Here is a 20,054-nt window from a genome sequence, read left to right as displayed (position 1 = left end):
AAACTCAGGTCCTGTTTTGGCTAAACTCTGATAACGACGTTGTTCCTTCCACTTGCTTTGATCGAAACTATCATTTTCTGTAAAAATTAGATTGAATTAATGAGGTGATTTTAAATTCCAAAATTATATCCGTTTTTCATCCTCTCCCCCTTCTCGTTAATTTCTAAACATTTTTCTGTCGGTAAATCTTTAAACTTGCATAAAAATGAAATAGTTTCAGGTATGTAGGGATTAAAGTGCACTAGAGATAAGTCATAAAACACTAGTTAGCAGGAAAGGCAGTGAACATGCATTAAGGATTTTATAATTTTATATCACAGTCTTGTTCATATGAACCAAACTGCATATTATGGATATGTGTAGGCCTTTGAAATCCTGGTCCCAGTAATAGAGAAAGATGGCTTCTTTCTAATCTATACTTTCCATAAATAAGTTTAGAAGCTCTAGAGCGACCAAAAAGAATAATGATAGTAGCTGTAATCAGTGGTTGCAAACCGTGATCCAAGGACTTGGTAGTTTTACAAACAGTTATCCTACCAAAAGCCTGGAAAAGAGGCTGCAGTTATTCCTATCTTCTCCCTATAAAGGTGAAAATGAATGGCAGCATACAGTGCTGCAACTTGAATCCCATTCTCTTTGCTGTTGGTGTGAACGGAAGTCTAGGCTAGGAGATGAGACAGTGGGCCAGCTGCAGCGTTCACCTGTGACCTTGAAGCAGACAGTTGTCAGACAGCAGAGGTCATGCTCTTGTCTTCTTAGCTCTTACTTTGCTCTTTCTAGTGTTCTTCTGTTCTATTCAACCAGGTACTGGGACATCCATGAGCTGAGTTCTCTCAACTGTCCTGGATCAATCTTCCACAAGTGTGTTAGTTTTCTGAGCCTGTACACTCACTCTGTTATGCAAAATTCAAATATACAAAGACAATGGAAACAGGAGATAGTGAAAACGTGTAAAAACAAAATTCTAGGCCTTTAGGCCCAGGCTTGAGAATGTGACCTTTGTGACTCAATGCTCCAAGTCATGCTTATCATAAAACAGATAGTGACATTCCTCCACCCACCTGCCTCCAGGGTTCTGGGAGAGTTTGTTCAAAGAAAGTCACTCTGACCCACCCTGACCACTCCTGGAATCTGCTATGCAAATGTGCTATTGTTAGAGACTCATAGAAACTGTCTTGACTCCCACTCCCTTGTGACTCTTAAATGGTATTTTTGGTATTTTCCAACAATGCCCTCCCTACCCCCTCAAGTTGTGGTTTCTTCCTTTAAATACCCTCTCCACCTGCTACTTGGGGCCCACAGTCCTCTACCCCTGCATGGTGTACAACTGCGGGTCCCAGAGCGCACCTGGAATAAAAGGCCTCTTGTGGTTTGTATCAAGTCCATTTCTTGTGAGTGATTTGGGGTGTCGCCTCTCCTGAGTCAGAACATGGGGGAGTCCTCAAGTTGTGGGTCTTTCATTAGTGGCCACCTTCTATATATAAAATGAGGAACTTAAAGCTGAAACAGGCTGAACCATGATGCACCCCCTCCAAAAATGAAGCAGAAAGAAAGGAAGGAAAGGAAAAAAGGAAGAAAAAAAGGAGGAAGGAAGAAAGGAAGGAAGGGAGGGAGGAAGGAAGGGAGGAAGGGAGGGAGGGAGGGAAGGGAAGAAGAAAGTTTGCCTGGTGTGTGGACTGAATGCTAACATACCACAACAGAGGTACGGATCTTCTGTGGATCCAAAGAACCCTTGTAGGTTCCAGCTTGTCCTCAGCTAGGCTCTTCGCACTAAATTAGGGCCCTCAGTTTGAGCCAAAGACCAGACAAATCCCACCAGTCCTCTCATCTCAGGAGTTAATTGATTGAAAAGTAACTTCATTTCTTTTCCACCTGCAGGTCTGTGCTTACCTTGTGCTGCATACTACTTGAAAGCTCTCTGTGTTCCTTGATGAGTGGAGTTGTTCCTCTTCAGTCTGTCTTTCCTTCCTTCCTTCCTTCCTTCCTTCCTTCCTTCCTTCCTTCCTTCCTTCCTTTCTTTTATTTTAATTAATTAATTAATTTTGGGACAGGGTTTCTCCTGTGTAGTCCTGGTCATCCTGAAACTTGCTCTGTAGACAAGGCTGGCCTTGAACTCACTGCCCTGCCTCTGCCTCAAAAGAGCTGGGATTAAAGGTGTATGCCACCACTACTCTGAGGGTGGGGTGGGGTGTGTGATTTCTTATCTAGACTTCTACTCTGGTATTTGGGGTGGTTCTAGATAAGGCTGATTAAAAGCTTCCTGGCTTTCCAGTTGTGTGAACTTGTTACTTTTGAGTTCTTTGCCTCTTCTGGGGGGTGTCTTTTATGTAGATGTCTACTCTCTGGTAGGAGTTAATCTTTTGGTGCTGGACCCCTATTGTGTCTACTCTTTGAGGGACCTCAGCAGTGGGCAGAGCACCTGGAAGGGAATCTCCAAGAGGCTTGTGGGTCTTCCTATTCAGCAACAAAGGAGTGTTGTGTTTAGTGACTCTGAGTTTATTGGAGTATGTCTTTTTGTGACCTTCAAGTTGTTTGTTTTGAATTCTACTTGCTATCTGGGATTTGGCATTTGACTCATGCTAGACTTTAGCTATCTGTCTTTCTTGGAGATGTCCTAAACAGCATTTCTTTCTTCCCTTTCGTTCTGCCTCAAACCCTCTCTCCTCCTTCTTTTCCCCTACTCTTTCTGGATTTTTGTTACCATTGTTACTGTTTGGTTTTGAGACAGTGTCTGCATACCCTAGGCTGGCCTGGAATTCACTATATAGAACAGGGTGACTTTGAATTCATTGCACTTCTCCTGCTTCAGCTCCCCAAATACTAAGATTATAGGCATGAGCTGTCTGTCACATGTGATCTTAAACTGTTTTTTATTTTTTAATTTTAAAATTTCCCCCCCAAATTTCCTGAGCAAAAGGAAATGGCATCTTTTGCAGTTAATTTCTTTTATATTGATTCCTAGCTTAAGTAGAATTTAAAGGTATAATTAAAATTTTTCTTGATCAGTGACCGTTAGTAGGGTATAGCTTTTTAAATTTTTAATGATACTTAATTTGTCAAAAACTTGACTTTTTTATTAGTCTTTAATCTTTTCCATATGTCTGAAATAGTTAACATTCAAAGAAATTATGACATTATTTTCCCAAAGACTTTAAAAATCTTTTACACAATTTTTACAAGGTTTGTTTAAGACTGTTTCTAAGTAACTAGTACATGAACTGAATAACTAGTTCCTATTTTAAACTGGACTCTCTGAAGAACCATTTATGACCATACCCTGCCAGATTAGCTGCATGACCTTGGACAAGCCTTTAAAATCTGTCTTACTTTCCTTATCTGTACAATGAGGACAGTATTGGTTCCTACTTCCTAGAGTCCTTGGGAAGAATAAATGAATTATATAAAACAACATGGGTCAGGACTTGGGACACAGCAAATGATCAGTTGTTGTTTTGTCATTATTTAAAAAGCAAAGTGCAGGACAGTTAAAAGCAAAACTTATTTTCCCATTATAGGACTGAGGACAATGTTCAGTGGTTATAATGAGCCTGTCTTTGGAGTCAGTCTGACCTGGGTTTAAATCTTGTAGCCCAGACTTTCTCTGGGTGACATTTGAATAAAACTGTCTACCTTATGAGTATGAGAATCACAAGCAAGTTTAATGAATCACTTTAAACACCTTGGTGCACAGGAAGTGACCCTAAGTGGTCATTGTCATCTTTTTGCTAAAGCCCAAATTTGTCCTCCAAGCTCCCAGAATTGCTCCTGGGGTCTGTGCAGTCCAGAACTGCAGTTTGGCTTCCATGGGAACAGAGAGGCTCAGCCATAACTTCTTGAGTAAATATGGAAGACTATATCAAAATAGAGAAAATTTGGATTAGGTACTTGTGTGGTGTATAAGAGTGTATAACTATAGGCCAGACAGTGGCCATGGTGGTCTTGAAAATGAGGAAGGAGTGCCTAGTTCTGCAATTCGGGAAAGCTCTGTGAAAAGAACTTCACCATCCAAATATTGTTAGACTTCAGACTGTGCTCATGCAGGGTTCCAGGCTGTTTCTAAGTATCAAGTCCCTGTCCCTGGATCTCAAGAAGATCTTGGATTTAATCTCTCTTGGTCAGTTCATGGATTCCTTATTCATCAAGAGTTTTCTGTCCAAAATCTCCAGGGGATTTTGTGTTTTTCACTCCCTAAGAGTTCTTCACAGAGACTTTGAAAACTCAAAATGTATTGATTAATGACAAAGGGACAATCAAACTGGCTGATTTTGGCCTTAACAGAGCATTCAGAATACAGATAAGAGTGTGCATTCATTCCTCTGTTGAGGGCCATCTGGATTCTTTTCAGCTTCTGGCAGCCTCTGGATGGCCTTTCCTTCAGTCTCTGCTCCAAACTTTGTCTCCATATTTCCTCCTGTGAATATTTTGCTCCCCCTTCTAAGAAGCACCGAAGCATTCACAATTTGGTCTTCCTTCTTGAGCTTATGAACATAGTGGAGCATGTGTCCTCATTACAAGTTAGAGCATCTTCTGGGTATATGCCTAGGAGTGGTATAGCTGGGTCCTCAGGTAATACTATGTCCAATTTCCTGAGGAGCCACCAAACTGATTTCCAGAGTGGTTGTACCAGCTTGCAATCTCACCAGCAATGGAAGAGTGTTCCTCTTTCTCCACATCTTCACCAGCATCTGCTGGCCCCTGAGTTTTTGATCTTAGCCATTCTGACTGGTATGAGGTGGAATCTCAGGGTTGTTTTGATTTGCATTTCCCTGATGACTAAGAATGTTGAACATTTCTTTAGGTGCTTCTCGGCCATTCAAGTTTCCTCAGTTGAGAATTCCCTGTTTAGCTCTGTTCCCCATTTTTAGATAGTGTTATTTGGTTCTCTGGAGCCAGAAGCTGGAAAGAACCCAGATGTCCCCCAACAGAGGAATGGATGCAGAAAATGTGGTACATTTACACAATGGAAAACTACTCAGCTATTAAAAACAATAACTTCATGAAATTCTAAGGCATATGGATGAATCTAGAAAATATCATCCTGTTTGAGGTCAGTCACAAAAGAACACACAAAAGAACACTCACTGATAAGTGGATATTAGCCCAAAAGCTCCAAGTACCCAAGATACAATTCACAGACCATATGAAGCTCAAGAAGGAAGACCAAAGTATGGATGCTTCAGTGCTTCTTCGAAGAGGGAACAAAATACTCACAGGAGGAAATTTGGAGACAAAGTGTGGAGCAGAGACTGAAGAAAAGGTCATCCAGAGACTGCCCCACCTGGGGATCCATCCCATATATAGTCACCAAGCCAGGATGGTATTGTGGATGTCAAGAAGTGTTTTCGGAGCCTGATATGGCTGTCTCCTGAGGGGCTCTGCTAAAGCCTGACAAATACAGAGGTGGATGCTCACAGCCAACCATTGGACTGAAGGAGCTGAGGGGGTTTGCAGCCCAGTGAGGGGAGCAACAGTGTCAACCAGCCAGACCCTCCCCTCCCCCCAGAGCTCCAGGGGACTGGACCACCAACCAAAGAGTACACATGGAGGGACTCATGGCTCTGACCTCATACGTGGCAGAGGATGGCCTTGTTGGAAATCAGTGGGAAGAGAGGACCTTAGTCCTGGTAGGGTTCGATGCACCCATGTGGGAGAATGCCAGGGCTGGAAGACAGAAGTGGGTGGGTGGGTGAGCACCCTCATAGAGGCAGGGGGAGTCGGGATGGGATAGAGGGTTTCCAGAGGGGAGACCTGGAGAGGAGATAACATTTGAAATGTAAATAAAGAAAATATCCAATAAAAGAGGAAAAGAAAAAATAAAAGAGTGTGCATTCATGAGGTAGTGACAGTGGTACCGGTCGATCTTTGGAAGTGCTGCTGGGATCTGCTCGATACTCTATCCCACTTGACATCTGGAGTATAGGGACCATATCTCCAGAACTGGCGACTAAGAAGTCACTATTCAGTGGTGATTCAGAGACTGAGCAAACTTTCAGGATTTCCAGAGCTCTGGGAACTCCTAACAACCAAGTTAGACTGGAAATAGAGTCCATGCAGGACTACAAGAACACATTTCTCAAGTGGATGCCAGGAACCCTTGCATCCTGTGTCAAGAATTTGAATGACGCAGCTCGAGTTTGCTCTAAAAAAATAGTAGCCTACTATTCTGCCAAATGAATTTCTGGCAAAATGGTCCTGAAGCACCCGTACTTTGATGACTTGGACAATCAGATTAAGAACTTGTAGCTTTCTGTGGAAGTCCCTGCCTGTTGTGACAGGGGAAGTTAGTAGCATTGGCAGTTGGCTCTCTTCCTATCGTCTTCTCTTCTTTTGTAAGCTATCATCTGGACTTTTCCTAATTTCATACATACAACTTAATTAACATGTAAATATTATTCTATGGATTTAAATATAATAATTCTGTATTTGTGCTTTTAAAAAAAGCACCAATTGGAGTCAGGCTTGATGGTGTATGCTTATAATCCTAGCACACAGGATGATGAAGCAGGAGGATCATGTCTATACTGTATAGCAAGAGTGTGGCTTAACAAAAACAAAAGCATGCTAATGACCAAAACTGGCACATTTTCATCCAATTTTTATAGGCAGATTTCAAACAACGTCCATAGTACTAATACAGTTATACATCTTTTAAAAACTAACATTTCATCACAAATGCCTTTTACACTAACTACATAAACTTCAAAGCCATCATTTTCATTGCTGTATAATGTTTCATTAAGTAGTTATAACTTACTTTGCTCTTTAGTGCTGAATATTGAAGTTCTTTCTAACTCACCTGTTACTCAGTGTTACAATGTTACAAAGTGACAAAAGGTGAAACATCTTTAGGCTGAAACCTTTTATGTTTATGACACTAGAAAATATTAACTGAAGAATTCCTACATATGTAACTGCTCCCATGGTCTTTGTGAAGTCTCTTGTTTCTTTCTTTTTTTTTTTTTTTTTTAAGATTTATTTATTTATTATATGTAAGTACACTGTAGCTGTCTTCAGATACTCCAGAAGAGGGCATCAGATTTTGTTACGGATGGTTGTGAGCCACCATATGGTTGACTGGGATTTGAACTCAGGACCTTTGGAAGAGCAGTCGGTGCTCTTAACCACTGAGCCATCTTGCCACCCCCAAGTCTCATGTTTCTTAATGAGCCACTTCAAGATAGAATGTACTACTTTATCCTCAGGACCCAGAGATCCCTCAGGGTTCAGTGGCTACTTATGACTTGATGAATATATTGTTATATTATTTCCCAGGGATGGTAAGAATTTTATGATTCTATTCTATTTTAAATTACTATTAAAGTCAAGTAATTTCTTTTCAAATGCGGAAACAATCGAATGGTAATGAAAGCACTAAGCACAGGTAATAATATTTTATCAGAATTTTACATATCACCGTTTTATTATTATCTACTGAGTTTTAGTTATTAGACAAAGAAATGGCTTTCACTGTGGCATTTTCATACCTGTATATGTATATATTTGGTTAGTATTTGGGCCCCCACAATTCTATCCCCATCCCTACTTCTATCCTCTCATTGGGCCCTTCACTCTATAAGTAACTCACTCCTCCTTCTGCTTTTGTGTCAGATGTGTTTTGCTAACCTATTTTGGTCCCCAATCTTGGCTTTTTTCTTCCATGTGTTAACCTCTCTTTTACTTTATGGGCTGCATTCACACATAAACCTTAACATATACATATAATTTAAGTCTATATTCTACATATGAGATAATGTATATTTGTCTTTCTGAGTCTAGCTTTTGCTTCCCACCACGATCTCCAGTTCTGCCTATTTTCCTGAAAATGTTCATTTTGTTCTTTGTGGCCAAGTAAAACTCTTTTGTGTGTGTGTGTGTGTGTGTGTGTGTGTGTGTGTGTGTACCATGTTTCCTTCTTCCAGTCATCTGCTGAATGGGCCTCTAGGCTGGTGCTTCACGCCCATGAATTGTAAACAGTAGACATGGATATGCAAGTATCTCTGCAATGTGATGGCTTGGGACCCAGAGGATTTGATGAGACAGGTTGTGTTGTATGCTCAGCATGGTGCAGCAGAGCTCTTAGCCTGCCTGCTGAGGACCAGTACTTCCTTGGACCAGTTCTGTCCCTGTTGTTGTTGACCAGTGCTGTGACCTAATGAAAGTTGGTTCGCATCACCAAGCATCTCTTTGTGGTGATGTAACCAGCAAGGGGAACACTCAAGGTGCATCTCTGGTGGCATTTCCTGTGGGTCACTGGACACTGACCGAAGGGGCCTTGTGTTGTCAGAGGTCACCATTTGTCTTTAGGCCACAGGAAGCCTGGAGGGTTAAACATTGTTAACAGAAGCAGCTTTACCTGTCTCATTTAATCCTTAAAGGTAACACTGCAAAGCAAACTGCTCCTTGTGTTCTCTCTACCCCATTCCAGGCGAGGGAACACATTCTTTGAGGTAAGTGCTCCTTGTGGAAACAGCTGGAGAAATTCAGGTTGAAATTCTAGGTCAGCTGCTCGATAATCACGTGGTGGCCTTCGGTTTTGAGACTGTTTCCTTCCCTGGAAATGATGAGTTCAAAAGTAGCTCACCTCATAGGACTGTTGAGAACACTAAAAATGCGGGTGAGATGGAGGCTTGTGGTCAGTAATAGATTGGTAGTGACCCTGGGGATGCTGAGGCTTTCTGAGATGGGCTTTTTAAAAACTAACATATGTATGGCTTCAGGAAATGATGCTTTGTTCAAAGGAAACACCTGATTTGAAGACATGCATGCAGATATTATTGATTAACACAGAAGTCTGAATATGGGCAGGAATAGAAATAGAACAAAAGGAGAATTACCTAGGAACCCATTGGATTTATGTATTTCCTGGGCCACAGTTAAATTTACACATTCTGTTGGGAACAATTCATGGATAAAATAGACAGACACTGGCTCTCTATTTTGTCTCAGAACGAGGAAGGAAAATGGCGAAGCTGCACTTTGGCTTAAGTTTGATCAACAGGAAAAAAAAAAAAAAAGAAAGAAAACGGTGATAAAAGGAACTCGATGGAAGCCTTGTTAGTTCTTCATTTGTCACCACAAGAGTAGGTAATGGGCCCCACTGGTGCCAGGCACTAAAGGCCCTCCCTGCTGGAGGACGAGAGAGAGTCCTTCGTAATTAGGATGGAGTGAGGAGCAGTGAACTTGTCCCATGGATGGTGCCTTCTAAGTAGATATGGATGGATGTTCGGTTGAGGGTTGGTCCAGGGTGAGGTTTGGTTTTGAGTGAGAAGCTAGCCCTGATTAGCTGAAAGAAAGCTGCGTTTTACATGAAGTTCAAATCAGGAGAAATAAAACTATCCAGGTCACATTTCTGGACAGTCAAAATTAAGGCAGATCAAGTGGAGAAAGAACTTGGTAACAGAAGCGTACCAGAGGCTTGATGCTTGTTTGTCATGTTGGGGTTTAGAGGGAAAGGGCCATGGGAATGGCAGTGTCAGGTTTTCTTCTATTTGGCTGTAGTTCTCCCTAATTCAAATGGCCCACTTTTCAACTCTTCGCTAAGGATTTCCTTTATTCTGATTTAGAAAATACAAAGTCTTTTCCAAGTTTTAGATTTTATTATTTGGGGAATCTATTATTTCCTGTTGCCAGTTGCAAGAGTTAAATATTCTCCTTCAGGAGAGAGAAAGATTAATAATATGAAGCAGAGGTTTCCAAATCATTGTAATGGTTCATGTTATTCAGTCACACCTAAAGACTTGGCATGATTAATGAAAACAAAAATGAATCTTACCAAAGATCGTACCAACTAGTATGGAAAAAAATTAGCCCAAAGCTGTTGTGTCTGACTAGTCCTACTTGAGAAGTATTGTATTTGAGATAATTTGTAGATGTGATTAGCTATTGACTCATATATTAAAATTCATGACATTTTGTTTGAGAACAGGACTAAAATATCTGATTTGTTTATCAGAATTTTCGAGCCATAGTCAATAGGGGAGGGAGAAGAACTCTTGGTACCCAGCCAGCCTTGTAATAGGCTTTTCACACTCTCATTTGAACCTCCAGCCTAGCTGAATTCCAGCCTCTCCTGCTTGATTGCCTTGAGTCAAATGAAGGCTCCGTTTCTTAGTTACTGTGTGGGTTTGGATAAGGATGTTGAATGTCTCCAAGCTTTGGTGTCACCCTCAAACACAAGTAACAGTCCTCTAGGGCAGATGGGAGGCAGAACAAGTTCGTTCTGGGAAGGTTCGCACACAGTGTTTGGCACGCAGCACGTGCTAATAAATCTTTCTTATTGTTATTTGGTCCTATTCCAGTTTTTATTAGATGAAGCTAGCTCTAAATTGAAAAGAGCCGGGCATCCAATTAAAAGGTGCTTTATTGTGATAAAATAGCTCTTTCTGGAGAGCTTTGCTGAATGTTTCTCTTAGATTTTGATGAGAAAGCTGGATGCAGATAGCTTCCTCCTTTCACCCCTCCCTTCCTCATGTTTGTTTCTCCCTCCATTATTCCTCACAAAGAATGCCCATCCTATCAGGTTCTAGTGTAGGTGGGACTCGGCAGCAGTTACCCATAGCATCTTCCTTTGATCTCATGGAATATACCTTCTCACTGGGAGTGACAGACAAGGCAGGGTATTTTAGAAGCTTGAGGGTTGCTATATGAGTGCTATCGAGACAGCGGGGCCTGGTGATTTGATCTAGACTGGCTGGGCTGTGTGAGCAAGGGGTGACCCCGGGAAGAGTTGTTCTCTTAGGTGGGGCTCAGTCAGTTGATCTGTGAATGCTGCAGAGAGCTAGCGTTATCACTTGAAGAGCTAGGGATGTTCCTCAGAGAGAACAGGCAATGAGAAAGATGGCACTGGCAGGTTTCTGAGTAGGATGTTGGCATTCGAGTCAAGTCCGTGGTCAGAGGAGAATGCGGAGAGCCATGGCTGAAAGACTGGGATGGAAACATACTGGACAGAGCCTGGCAAGCATGATAAGGACCGCAGGTCATGCTGAGAGTTGAGGCAGCCAAGTGTTATTACACTACCTCTTGTGCATGTCTTCACAAATCTGCATTGTTAGCAAGATGATTCTGAACAAGTTCTACATAATCCGTCTTAGAAAGAAAATGGGAGTTGAAAGATCACAAAGTTTATGGAGTAAATTTGGTGCAACTATTTTCGTTCAGTGCCCAGTGGTTTATAATGTAAGCCTAGCATTGAAAAGGAATTGTTGACTAACTCTCAATATTTATTGACTAATCCGGATTTCCCCAGATCTGGTGTGTGCTGCTGGCTCCTTCCGTGTCATCTTTTCTTCCTCTCATCGCTCCATCTTTTTCTTGTTTTGTCTCTTCATCTCTGTGGCAGCTCTTGTGATGCGGAGCTTTCCACCCACACTTCAAGGATGCTGAGCATGAGGTGAACTCCTTGAGGGGCAGTTCATCTCAAACTCATTCTAGCATATTCACAAGTTGTAAGTTGAAAAGCTTTACAATCCATCAGCATTGAGCACCTACTGTGTGATAAAATTCTGTCCAAGATACTGGGGATAAAACATATGCAAAATTTCTTCCCTAGCGGATACCTTGGCATCTCATCTAAAGTGGTAGGAATGCAAATTGATGATTGATTGGTTAGCTAGTGGGTTCATTCATTCATTCCATGGACAGTTGTGGTGTTTTCTGCATCCCAAGGCTGTATTCTTCCACAGGATGCATTCTTGTTTGTTTGCCTTTTTATTGTTACTCTATCTGTGCTCTGGGTTGTATGTGGCCTTGGCACGTATGTGGAAGTCAGAACAACTTTGTGAAGTAGTCTTATCACCTTTTACTTTTCGTTATAGGGATCAAATGTGGTTGGTCAGGATTTCATGGCAAGTGTGTTCACCCGCTAAGCCACTTCTTCAGACCCTCCCTCCCTCTCTCTTTTCCAAGACTGAGTCTCAGGTATCTCAGGCTGATTTTGAAATTGCTATGTAGCCAAATATGACCTTGAACTTCTGCTCCCGTTTCCACTACCTCCTCAATGGTGGGGTTGCGGCTATATGCCGCTACACTTGATTTTTAAGCAGTGCTGGGGGATGGAGCTTTGTGTATGCTGGGAACCAGCTAAGCTACTTCTCCAGCCTCAGAGGATTAAGGAAGACTGGGGGAAGCATGACTATTTAATTACAGGGTGTTTACTGTAAAGTAGCATTTTTACACTAGGAATCTCGGTTATCAGATTAGACATGATTTTACCTCCAAAACAACTCCATGTTGCTATCTTTTTTTTTTTTCAAAGAGGAGGCAGTGAAGGCATAAAGAATTTTAAATTTTGTCCGAAGTTTCACAGCAAGCTTGGATATGACCCAAATGCCTTCATTACTATGTATTAGCTAATGACAGTGTCGTTTGTGGCCACCTAGGCGGTTTTATGTGCTATTGTCTCTTCCCAGAAGAGGTGGAGGGAAGGACGGGAAAGTGTGGGTGTGGGTGGGTGGGGCACCAGAAACTTGAAAGATGGGGAGTTTAGTCATCCAGTTTCCTTCTCAGTTCGGTCCAGTTCCCGGCGCTAATTGCTTAACAGCGAGAGTGCTGTGTGAGCTACCTGCTTCCATGACTTTTCCTGATCTTCTGTGCTCCCTCTTTAACTGTCTCTGGGAGGTGTGACTCATATCGGGGCTTTGTAGTTTGCGTCTTTCCTTCTCTGGTTGCTCTCTCCAGGTCAGTCTCTCCTTGCATGACTGACCTGCCCTTCCTGTCTCTTTTCATACTCTCTTTCCTCTGTAAGTTACAACACTTCTCAGAGACAGTCTCATCTTCCAGTTGTTTTTCACTCTTCCATGAGACCAATGACCTCTGCATGGGGCCATCTTGTCCTGTTGGATCTCGATGTTGCTAGCTGCAGCTTCATGCACCTTGTGGCAGCTGGTACTATGGATAACCTGTTAATTAGGTTTTCTATTGTGGTGATAAAAATACTATTATCGACCAAAGCAACTTGGGGAGGAAAAGGGTTTGCTTTGCTTCTGCTTCCGTATCACAGTCATCGAAGGAATTTAGGGCAGGAACTCAAGGCAGGAACCTTGGCGCCAAGAGCTGATGCAGAGGCCATGGAGGAATGCTACTTACTGGCTTGCTTCTCATGGGTTGCTCAGTTTGTTGTTATATATTCCAACACTACTTACCCAGGGATAGCACTACCCATCAATCAAGAAAATCCCTATGACTTGTCTACATGCTATTATTTTTTTACTTAAATTAAATTTATTTTAATTATTCACTTTACATTTCACTCACTGGCCCCTTTCTAGTCACCACCCCGACAATGTTCCTCCTACCCTTCTTTTCTGAGTGGATGGAGACTTCCCTGGGTGTCTTCCCACCCTGGCACTTCAAGTCTCTGTGAGGCTAGGCCCTTCCTCTCCCATGGAGGTCAGACAGGGCAGCTCAGCTAGAAGAACCTATCTCATGGACAGGCAACAACTTTTGGGATGGGACCCAATCTAGTTGTTCGGGACCCATATGAAGACGAGGCTGCACATCAGCTACATATGTGCAGAGAGGCCTAAGCCCAGTCCTGTGTGTTCTTTGATTGGTGGTTCAGTCTCTGAAAGCCCCAAGCGTTAGTTGACTCTGTTGGTCTTCATTCTTATGGAAGCATCTTCTCAAGTGAGGTTCCCTCCTCTCGGATGACTCTAGCTTCTGTCAAGTTGACAAAAATTTAGCTATCACAGGCAGTATTTGCTCCAAAGCCATGAACCAGAAGAAGGAGTTATCTCCAGTGGGGTCTTTGACACCAATTTTTTTTTTTTTATCACTGTGATAATTAAGTGAGCAGTTCTCTTATTAAGAGCTCTGCATGGGCACACCTTTGGGGAACTACTCTGATGTCTGTAATTTTGTAAGGTCTAATATGACTCCCTTTGGAGCCTCCCAGGTAAGTTAGAGCTTCCTAAGGGAGTGACAGCTTGATTATAAAGTAAACACACTGTCTGCAGTTAGACATCTTAGGTTTTGACCTCTCTTGAAGACACACTTTGGTCTTGCAGTGATAATCACCAATTTCTCAGAAACAGAGGGGGCTCGTGGTGAAGGGGTTTGAAAGGCTCCAAGACTACAGAGTGGAAGTAGTTTTAGGCATCGCTGTCCTGGTTTTGGGGACACATGGCCCTGAGGTGCCTTAGTTGCCTGTGCTTTGATAAATGAGGACAGATCCCCTAGTAATGTAGGAAAAAACATTCTGAAAGTAGAGAGATAATAAAATCAAGCTGCTTTATGCTTTGTCAGTCCGGAAAGCTTTTAAGGCACATCTACAAGGTGGATGCACTTAATGTTTACTCTGCATGTGGGCCTTATTGTGTGATCAGGGGAATAAATTTAGCCTTTTTAAGTCTGATCTCTTGGGTGTGTGTGTGTATGTGTGTGTGTGTGTGAGAGAGAGAGAGAGACAGAGACAGAGACAGAGACAGAGACAGAGAGACAGAGACAGAGAGAGAGGTTTGAGAACTAGAATAAACTTTATTTGAAACTCCTGTGGATTGGGCTTTAGCCCCTCCTTTTGCTCTGCCCTCACTCTTCCCTTTCTGCATCTAACTGCTCTTCTTAAGAGTAAAGTGGGGGAAAGAGGGAAAGAAAAATCAACTGTCACATTGTGAACATAATTGATTCAATAAATAATGTCTCTGAATTCCCAGGGCAAACCTCAGAATCTTTATTTACGTCAATTAGTGGCCCAGTAAGTGGTGGAGGTCTTAATTTAGACGGATGGGGTGGGCCATGGCTCAGTTCTCCCTTCCCAAGGAAAAATGTGCTTTCCTTGTTTTAAAGACATAGCATCTGAAAAACTAAGTATGAGAAAGAATTTATGTGTCAGTTTGCATTCTTCCTGGAGGTGAAGGGGCATTAAATAGTTAACGGGATGGTTGGAACAAGAATAAAATTGAAACAAGGAAGAAAACTCCTTGTCAATTCTATCAGGGCAGGGATTTTGTCTTAGCCGTTCAGCATTTAACATCCAGCGTACATAGTAGGCACACAAAAATAATTGTCAGCTCTGTTGTTGAATAAATTAATAAATGAACAGAAGTGAATACCATCCTGGCCTGGTTCTTAGAATCTGCTTGGATTTTATCCTACTACTTTTTACACCCATTGTCCCTAACATTTTTTTTTTTTTTTTAGTTATGTATGTGTGAGATTGTACATGCATGTGATTGCAGCTATCTGAGGAGGCCAAAAAACCATGTAGGATCCCCTAGAGCTGATGTTACGGGAGGTTGAAGGCTGCCTGGTGTAGGTGATGGGACTGGAGCCCAGGTCCTCTGCAAGAGCAGCTAGCGCTTTTAGTCAGTCAACCATCTCTCCAGCCCCAACAGGAGACTAGTTGTTTTTTGTTTGTTTGTTTGTTTGTTTTGTTGTTGTTATTGTTTTGAGACAGGGTTTCTCTGTATAGCCCTGGCTATCCTGGAACTCACTCTGTAGACCAGACTGGCCTCAAGCTCAGAAATCCGCCTGCCTCTGCCTCCCAAGTGCTGGGATTAAAGGTGTGCAATACCACTGCCTGGCAGGAGACTAGTTTTAAAGTACAATTTCAGCGAACATCTCCAGGTATGATTAAGGAGAAGCTGCTTCATCGTGCCCAGATGAGCGGAGTTGGAAGGGTTCTTAGAGATGTCACAAAGGTACTATTTACACACTTTTGTGAATTGCATCTTAGAATCACATGAACTGTGTTATCAATGTACACAGACCCAGGCTTTCACTGTTAGGGCTAAGAAGTCCCTAATCTATTGGAGATGGTTGTGGTTGGTTTGGCATGCTGGAAGTAGATGGCATTAATCCAGTCAGCCTCAAAGTCCTCTGGCCTTGGTAGTCTAAGGCATTTCTCGGTAAAGGTGACAGTCCTAAGGTACCCAGCAGAAAGTCTGTGAGCTGTAAACAGGCTGCAAGTCTCCTGACTCCGATGACTATGCTACTGGTCCTGTGGTTTGCTGTACTGGTTTATCTGACAAGACATGCTTCTTAGCCTCAGTCCGGGTCCTTTAACGCTGTTTCTCCCTCAAGCCGCAGCATTATCTGGGGTGATGGCCCTGGCACAAGTGGAAAGACCTTCAGGATTATATGCCATCTATTCTGCTTTCATATTAGTGTGTGCATGTGTGTGTATTTGTGTATATGTATATATGTGTGTGTTTGAATGTGTATACATCTGTGTATATTTGTGTATGTGTGTTTGTGTATTTGTGTATATGTATATATGTGTGTATGTAGATATGTGGATATGTTTGCATATGTATGGTGTATATTCATGTGGGTATGCATATGTACATACAAGGTTTATGTGTGTGATGCGTATGGATACCAAAGGTTGTTGTTAGGCATCTTCTCCTATCATTTTCCACCACATCTTTTTGAGATGGGTCTCTACTTGAACTCAGAACCCATGGATTTGGCTAGATTGGGTTGACAATGAACTCTACATATCCGACTATCTATCTCTGTTCCCTTGCTTCCCAGGGCTGGGAATATAGAATATATAATATAGATGTGTGGCTGATTTGTCTTCTTCCTTTCTCCCTTATTTCTCCCTCTCTTCTTCTCTGTTTGCTTTTGGTTTTGTTTTATGTTTTGGTTGTTTTAAAGAAGTGAGTTGGGAGTTTGAACTCAGGTCGCCATCTGTGCACACTGCGTACTTTCCCCATGCAGGCATCTCTCCAGCCCCTAAGATGTTTTACCTTGTTCACCAGTGATGCTTTTGATCCCTTCCAATCCCTATCTTGGCTCACAGAAACACCAATGGGGCCCACTCAGCATTGCCCAGCCCTGCTTTACCTTAAGGTAATCACATGAAAGACTGTCAAAGATACAAAACTCTGCCCACACCCCCTCCCCAGAGCCATTAAACCTGCTTTTCTGAGGAACCATTTTTAAAATTTCTTTAATTGCTTTTATTCTCAGCAACTCTAGTCCCTGTGAACAGCAGGCCCCAAACCTTCTGGATCCTACCTCACAATTATGCCTCAGCCCCGTGTTTCTACAGGAAAGCTATCCTCTAGCCCACTGAACTGGTCTCCAAAGTAGGGGAAGAAGATCTGCCATCTTCTTTCCTCTAAGATCCAGGTGGTGGACAAGGTGGTGCAGGCAGCCAGGGAAAGGAGCAGAGCAGAGACTGGAGTGTGTGTCTGAAACCAGCATGGAGCGCTGCCTGCCCGCATCACCACATTTGAGCTTCGGGCACATACTTAAAGCTCTTCGAACATCTGTGTTCTAACTAGGAAGGTGGTTTTGTCTGCTTCAAACAAGGTGTCAGAGAAGTGGAGATTTTCATGTGGAGCATATTGGACAGGGTTCTGGGGAGCATCCATGTCATGCGGAGGGAGGAGGTCTCAGCTACGCCATGCAGAGCTATGGGGGTGCAATACCCTCAGAATTATTTGCAATTGAGGGAAGACAGCCATTATGTCTTCATATCCACCAACTACAGGATATGGGCTGGCCCTGGAGAGGGGGCGTGGCCTCTGGTGATAATCCACCTTGGCTGAGATCCTGAGATTGGTGCTGGCAGCAGTCCCTAGCAGGTCCTTGTGGTTGGGGAAAGAGGGACTTCATCTTGGAGAACATCTCAGTGGGATATGGCAGCACCTGCTGCCCACACCAACGTGCTTGAACCTTGGCAGGGAAAGCAGCACAATTGTCGGCATTCAGCAAACGTTTACTGTCGCCATTATCCCAACGCCGGCAAGCTGTGCCACTTGGGAGACATTGCTTACCTTGGCTTGGGCTGCTTTCTGATGTTGTAAGCAGATTCTCAACTGCTCTGCCCACCTCCCAAGCAGCTCTGAGAGCAGGTAGAGAAAGCAGAAGGGGGATTGCTGAGTGAAATATTACAGAAATGTCAGGGATGACTGAGCCCTCTCTTCCACAATGAATATATATGGTCGGGACCTGGATTCCCCGAAGGGAAAAGGTTGTGATAAATGTAATGGTGCTTGTCTATGAAAGATGGCATTTTGATCTTTCTTTCTTCTCTCCATAGGGAATTAGAATAATGGAGATGCTGCTAAAGGAACAGTGTGGCTCCCCCTTAGTGGAATAAAAAAAAAAAAATCATCAGTGAGTATCCAAAGCAAAATCAGAATTATTTACTCAAGCCGAGTTTTCATGCTTATAAACCTGGCATTATGAATCAGCCTCCCTGAGCTATTCATGCTCCGCGTCTCCCAGTGATACCCATAGAATACTATTTCACAGGCATTTTGTTATCTGCGCAGCGGCTTTATTTGCCTGGCTCTCCGATTTTCAAAGCAGGTTTGTACAGTGCGCCGAGTTACAACTGCTTTCAAATCGCTAAAACTGTTCAGTATAATCTAGCGTGATTGAGGCCCTTGACATGGCAGAGATTTGTAAAGGCGGCTCTCAGGATCAACCGAAGCTTAGTTTATTGTTCTCAGAACAATAAAAAGAGAGACTTAGAGCTATAATTGGGGCAGGAAGGATCACAAGAAGGGGACGTGTTGATTGGCCTGGAAAACAAATACATCTTATTAGTCTGGAAACTAATCCCCAAGACCAAAATAATGAAATTCTCCCAAATAGGCAACTTCCACAGTGCTGACCTTTATTTATGCCTGACCTTACGTGGTGAGTGGCCGTCCAAACAAGGGGGACTGGAAGAATCGTGTATAAATCATCTTCAGGTTAGGAGTATACAGCCTACATGAAAAGGAAATGAATTTAGTGTTTACACTTGGGTTCTAGCTCCATGGAATCTCATTAAGTATGTGCAAATATTTCAAAAATATAAAAAAATTTCCCAATCCAAAATACTTGTGGAGATACTTGCTAAGTGAACATGTCCTGCTGCTTCAAATACTGTTCTGAAGGAATCTGAATCTTAGGAGTGATTCTTGGGCTCTGGCTTGAAGGCCTTGAGTGATTAGGAGTGTTTGTCATGTCAGACTAATCATTTGTAATTATCTTAGGCCAGCTTGGAAGGACACCACACATGGCTTCTTGTAAACAACCTGCTGGTCTAATTGTGGTATATGATGAATTCTGAGAGCAATTAGCCAAAGAAGATATGATAGGACCACTTACATGCATGTAGCTTGAGTTTCAAAGCATGCCAGCCATGCCTCTGAGTGGACAGTAGTTGGAGACATTAGTTGGAGGGTTGCAATTTGCACGTTGAACGATATTCTGATGAATACTTAGCTATATACACTTGACCTAGTAGATTTCAATGTTACTGGAGGTGCAGGCATGGCAAATGGCATGGCTCATAAAGTGTTGGAACTGGATCTTAAGTGAGGTTTGCTCCTCTATTCAGCCTATTCTTTGAACACATGATAAAGACCTTGGCAACACGGCCCCATTTTACTGTGCTGGCATTTTTGAGATTCACGATATTATTTACTCCACTTACTACTGTGATAAAATACTTTACAGAAGGAACCTTAAGGAGGAAAGATTTATTTTGGCTTATATTTTTAAGAGGGGATAGAGTATATTATGGTGGGAAGACACGATGGTGAGATTGTATGGTGACTGGTCACAGTGCCTTCATAGCAGGGAGCAGAGAGAGACATAACTGCTGCTGCTCATTTCACTGACTTCTTCTTGTCCTTTGTATTACATTCAGAATCCCAAGCCATGACATGGTGCCACCAATACTCTGAATATGTCTTCCCTTCTTGATTAAATCTCTTTGGAAATATCTTCACAGACTCACCTAGAACTCAGTCTCCCAATTGTGACCCTCTCTTCTTCCTGTGAGCTGTTGGCCACTGGCAGGGAGGATCAAGGGAGGTGGGACAGGGTTTGGATGGCTGTGAATAACAACCAGCTTCAGTGAGACAGATCAACTTTATTTGAGGAGAACAAGGGCTATATAGTTTTGGGGAGTGGGTAGGGAATTCCAAGGTGTATAGACACTATTGGCTAGGGGGGGAGACCTGGGAAGGCTTCATTTACATAAAGAGGAATAGCAAGAATCTGACAGGCAGGTTCTTATTGAGGGGTGGGGGGAACATTGAGCCCGTAATCTGGCCACAGACTACATGACTCTCCTCAGAGGACATGTAGGAGCATGTAGGCTGAGA

The 20,054-nt window shown here is 42.6% G+C and overlaps 1 protein-coding gene and 1 pseudogene across 1 annotated transcript in view; both read left to right on the top strand.

The window, feature by feature from the left end:
* Nucleotides 1-18,060, top strand: part of Prelid2 (PRELI domain containing 2) — a 69,103-nt gene extending 51,043 nt beyond the window's left edge. The window contains exon 6 of the mRNA XM_029546718.1: nucleotides 17,990-18,060. Coding sequence (XP_029402578.1) covers nucleotides 17,990-18,049 — 60 coding nt within the window. The 3' untranslated portion in view covers nucleotides 18,050-18,060. The remainder of the gene's footprint in view (nucleotides 1-17,989) is intronic.
* LOC110333414 lies at nucleotides 1,317-6,243 on the top strand (annotated as a pseudogene).
* Nucleotides 18,061-20,054: the final 1,994 nt, after the last annotated feature.

The sequence above is a fragment of the Mus pahari genome, chromosome 15, assembly GCF_900095145.1.
Source record: "Mus pahari chromosome 15, PAHARI_EIJ_v1.1, whole genome shotgun sequence".
NCBI classification, from domain to species: Eukaryota; Metazoa; Chordata; class Mammalia; order Rodentia; family Muridae; genus Mus; species Mus pahari.
This window is presented reverse-complemented; position numbering and strand designations above follow the sequence as displayed.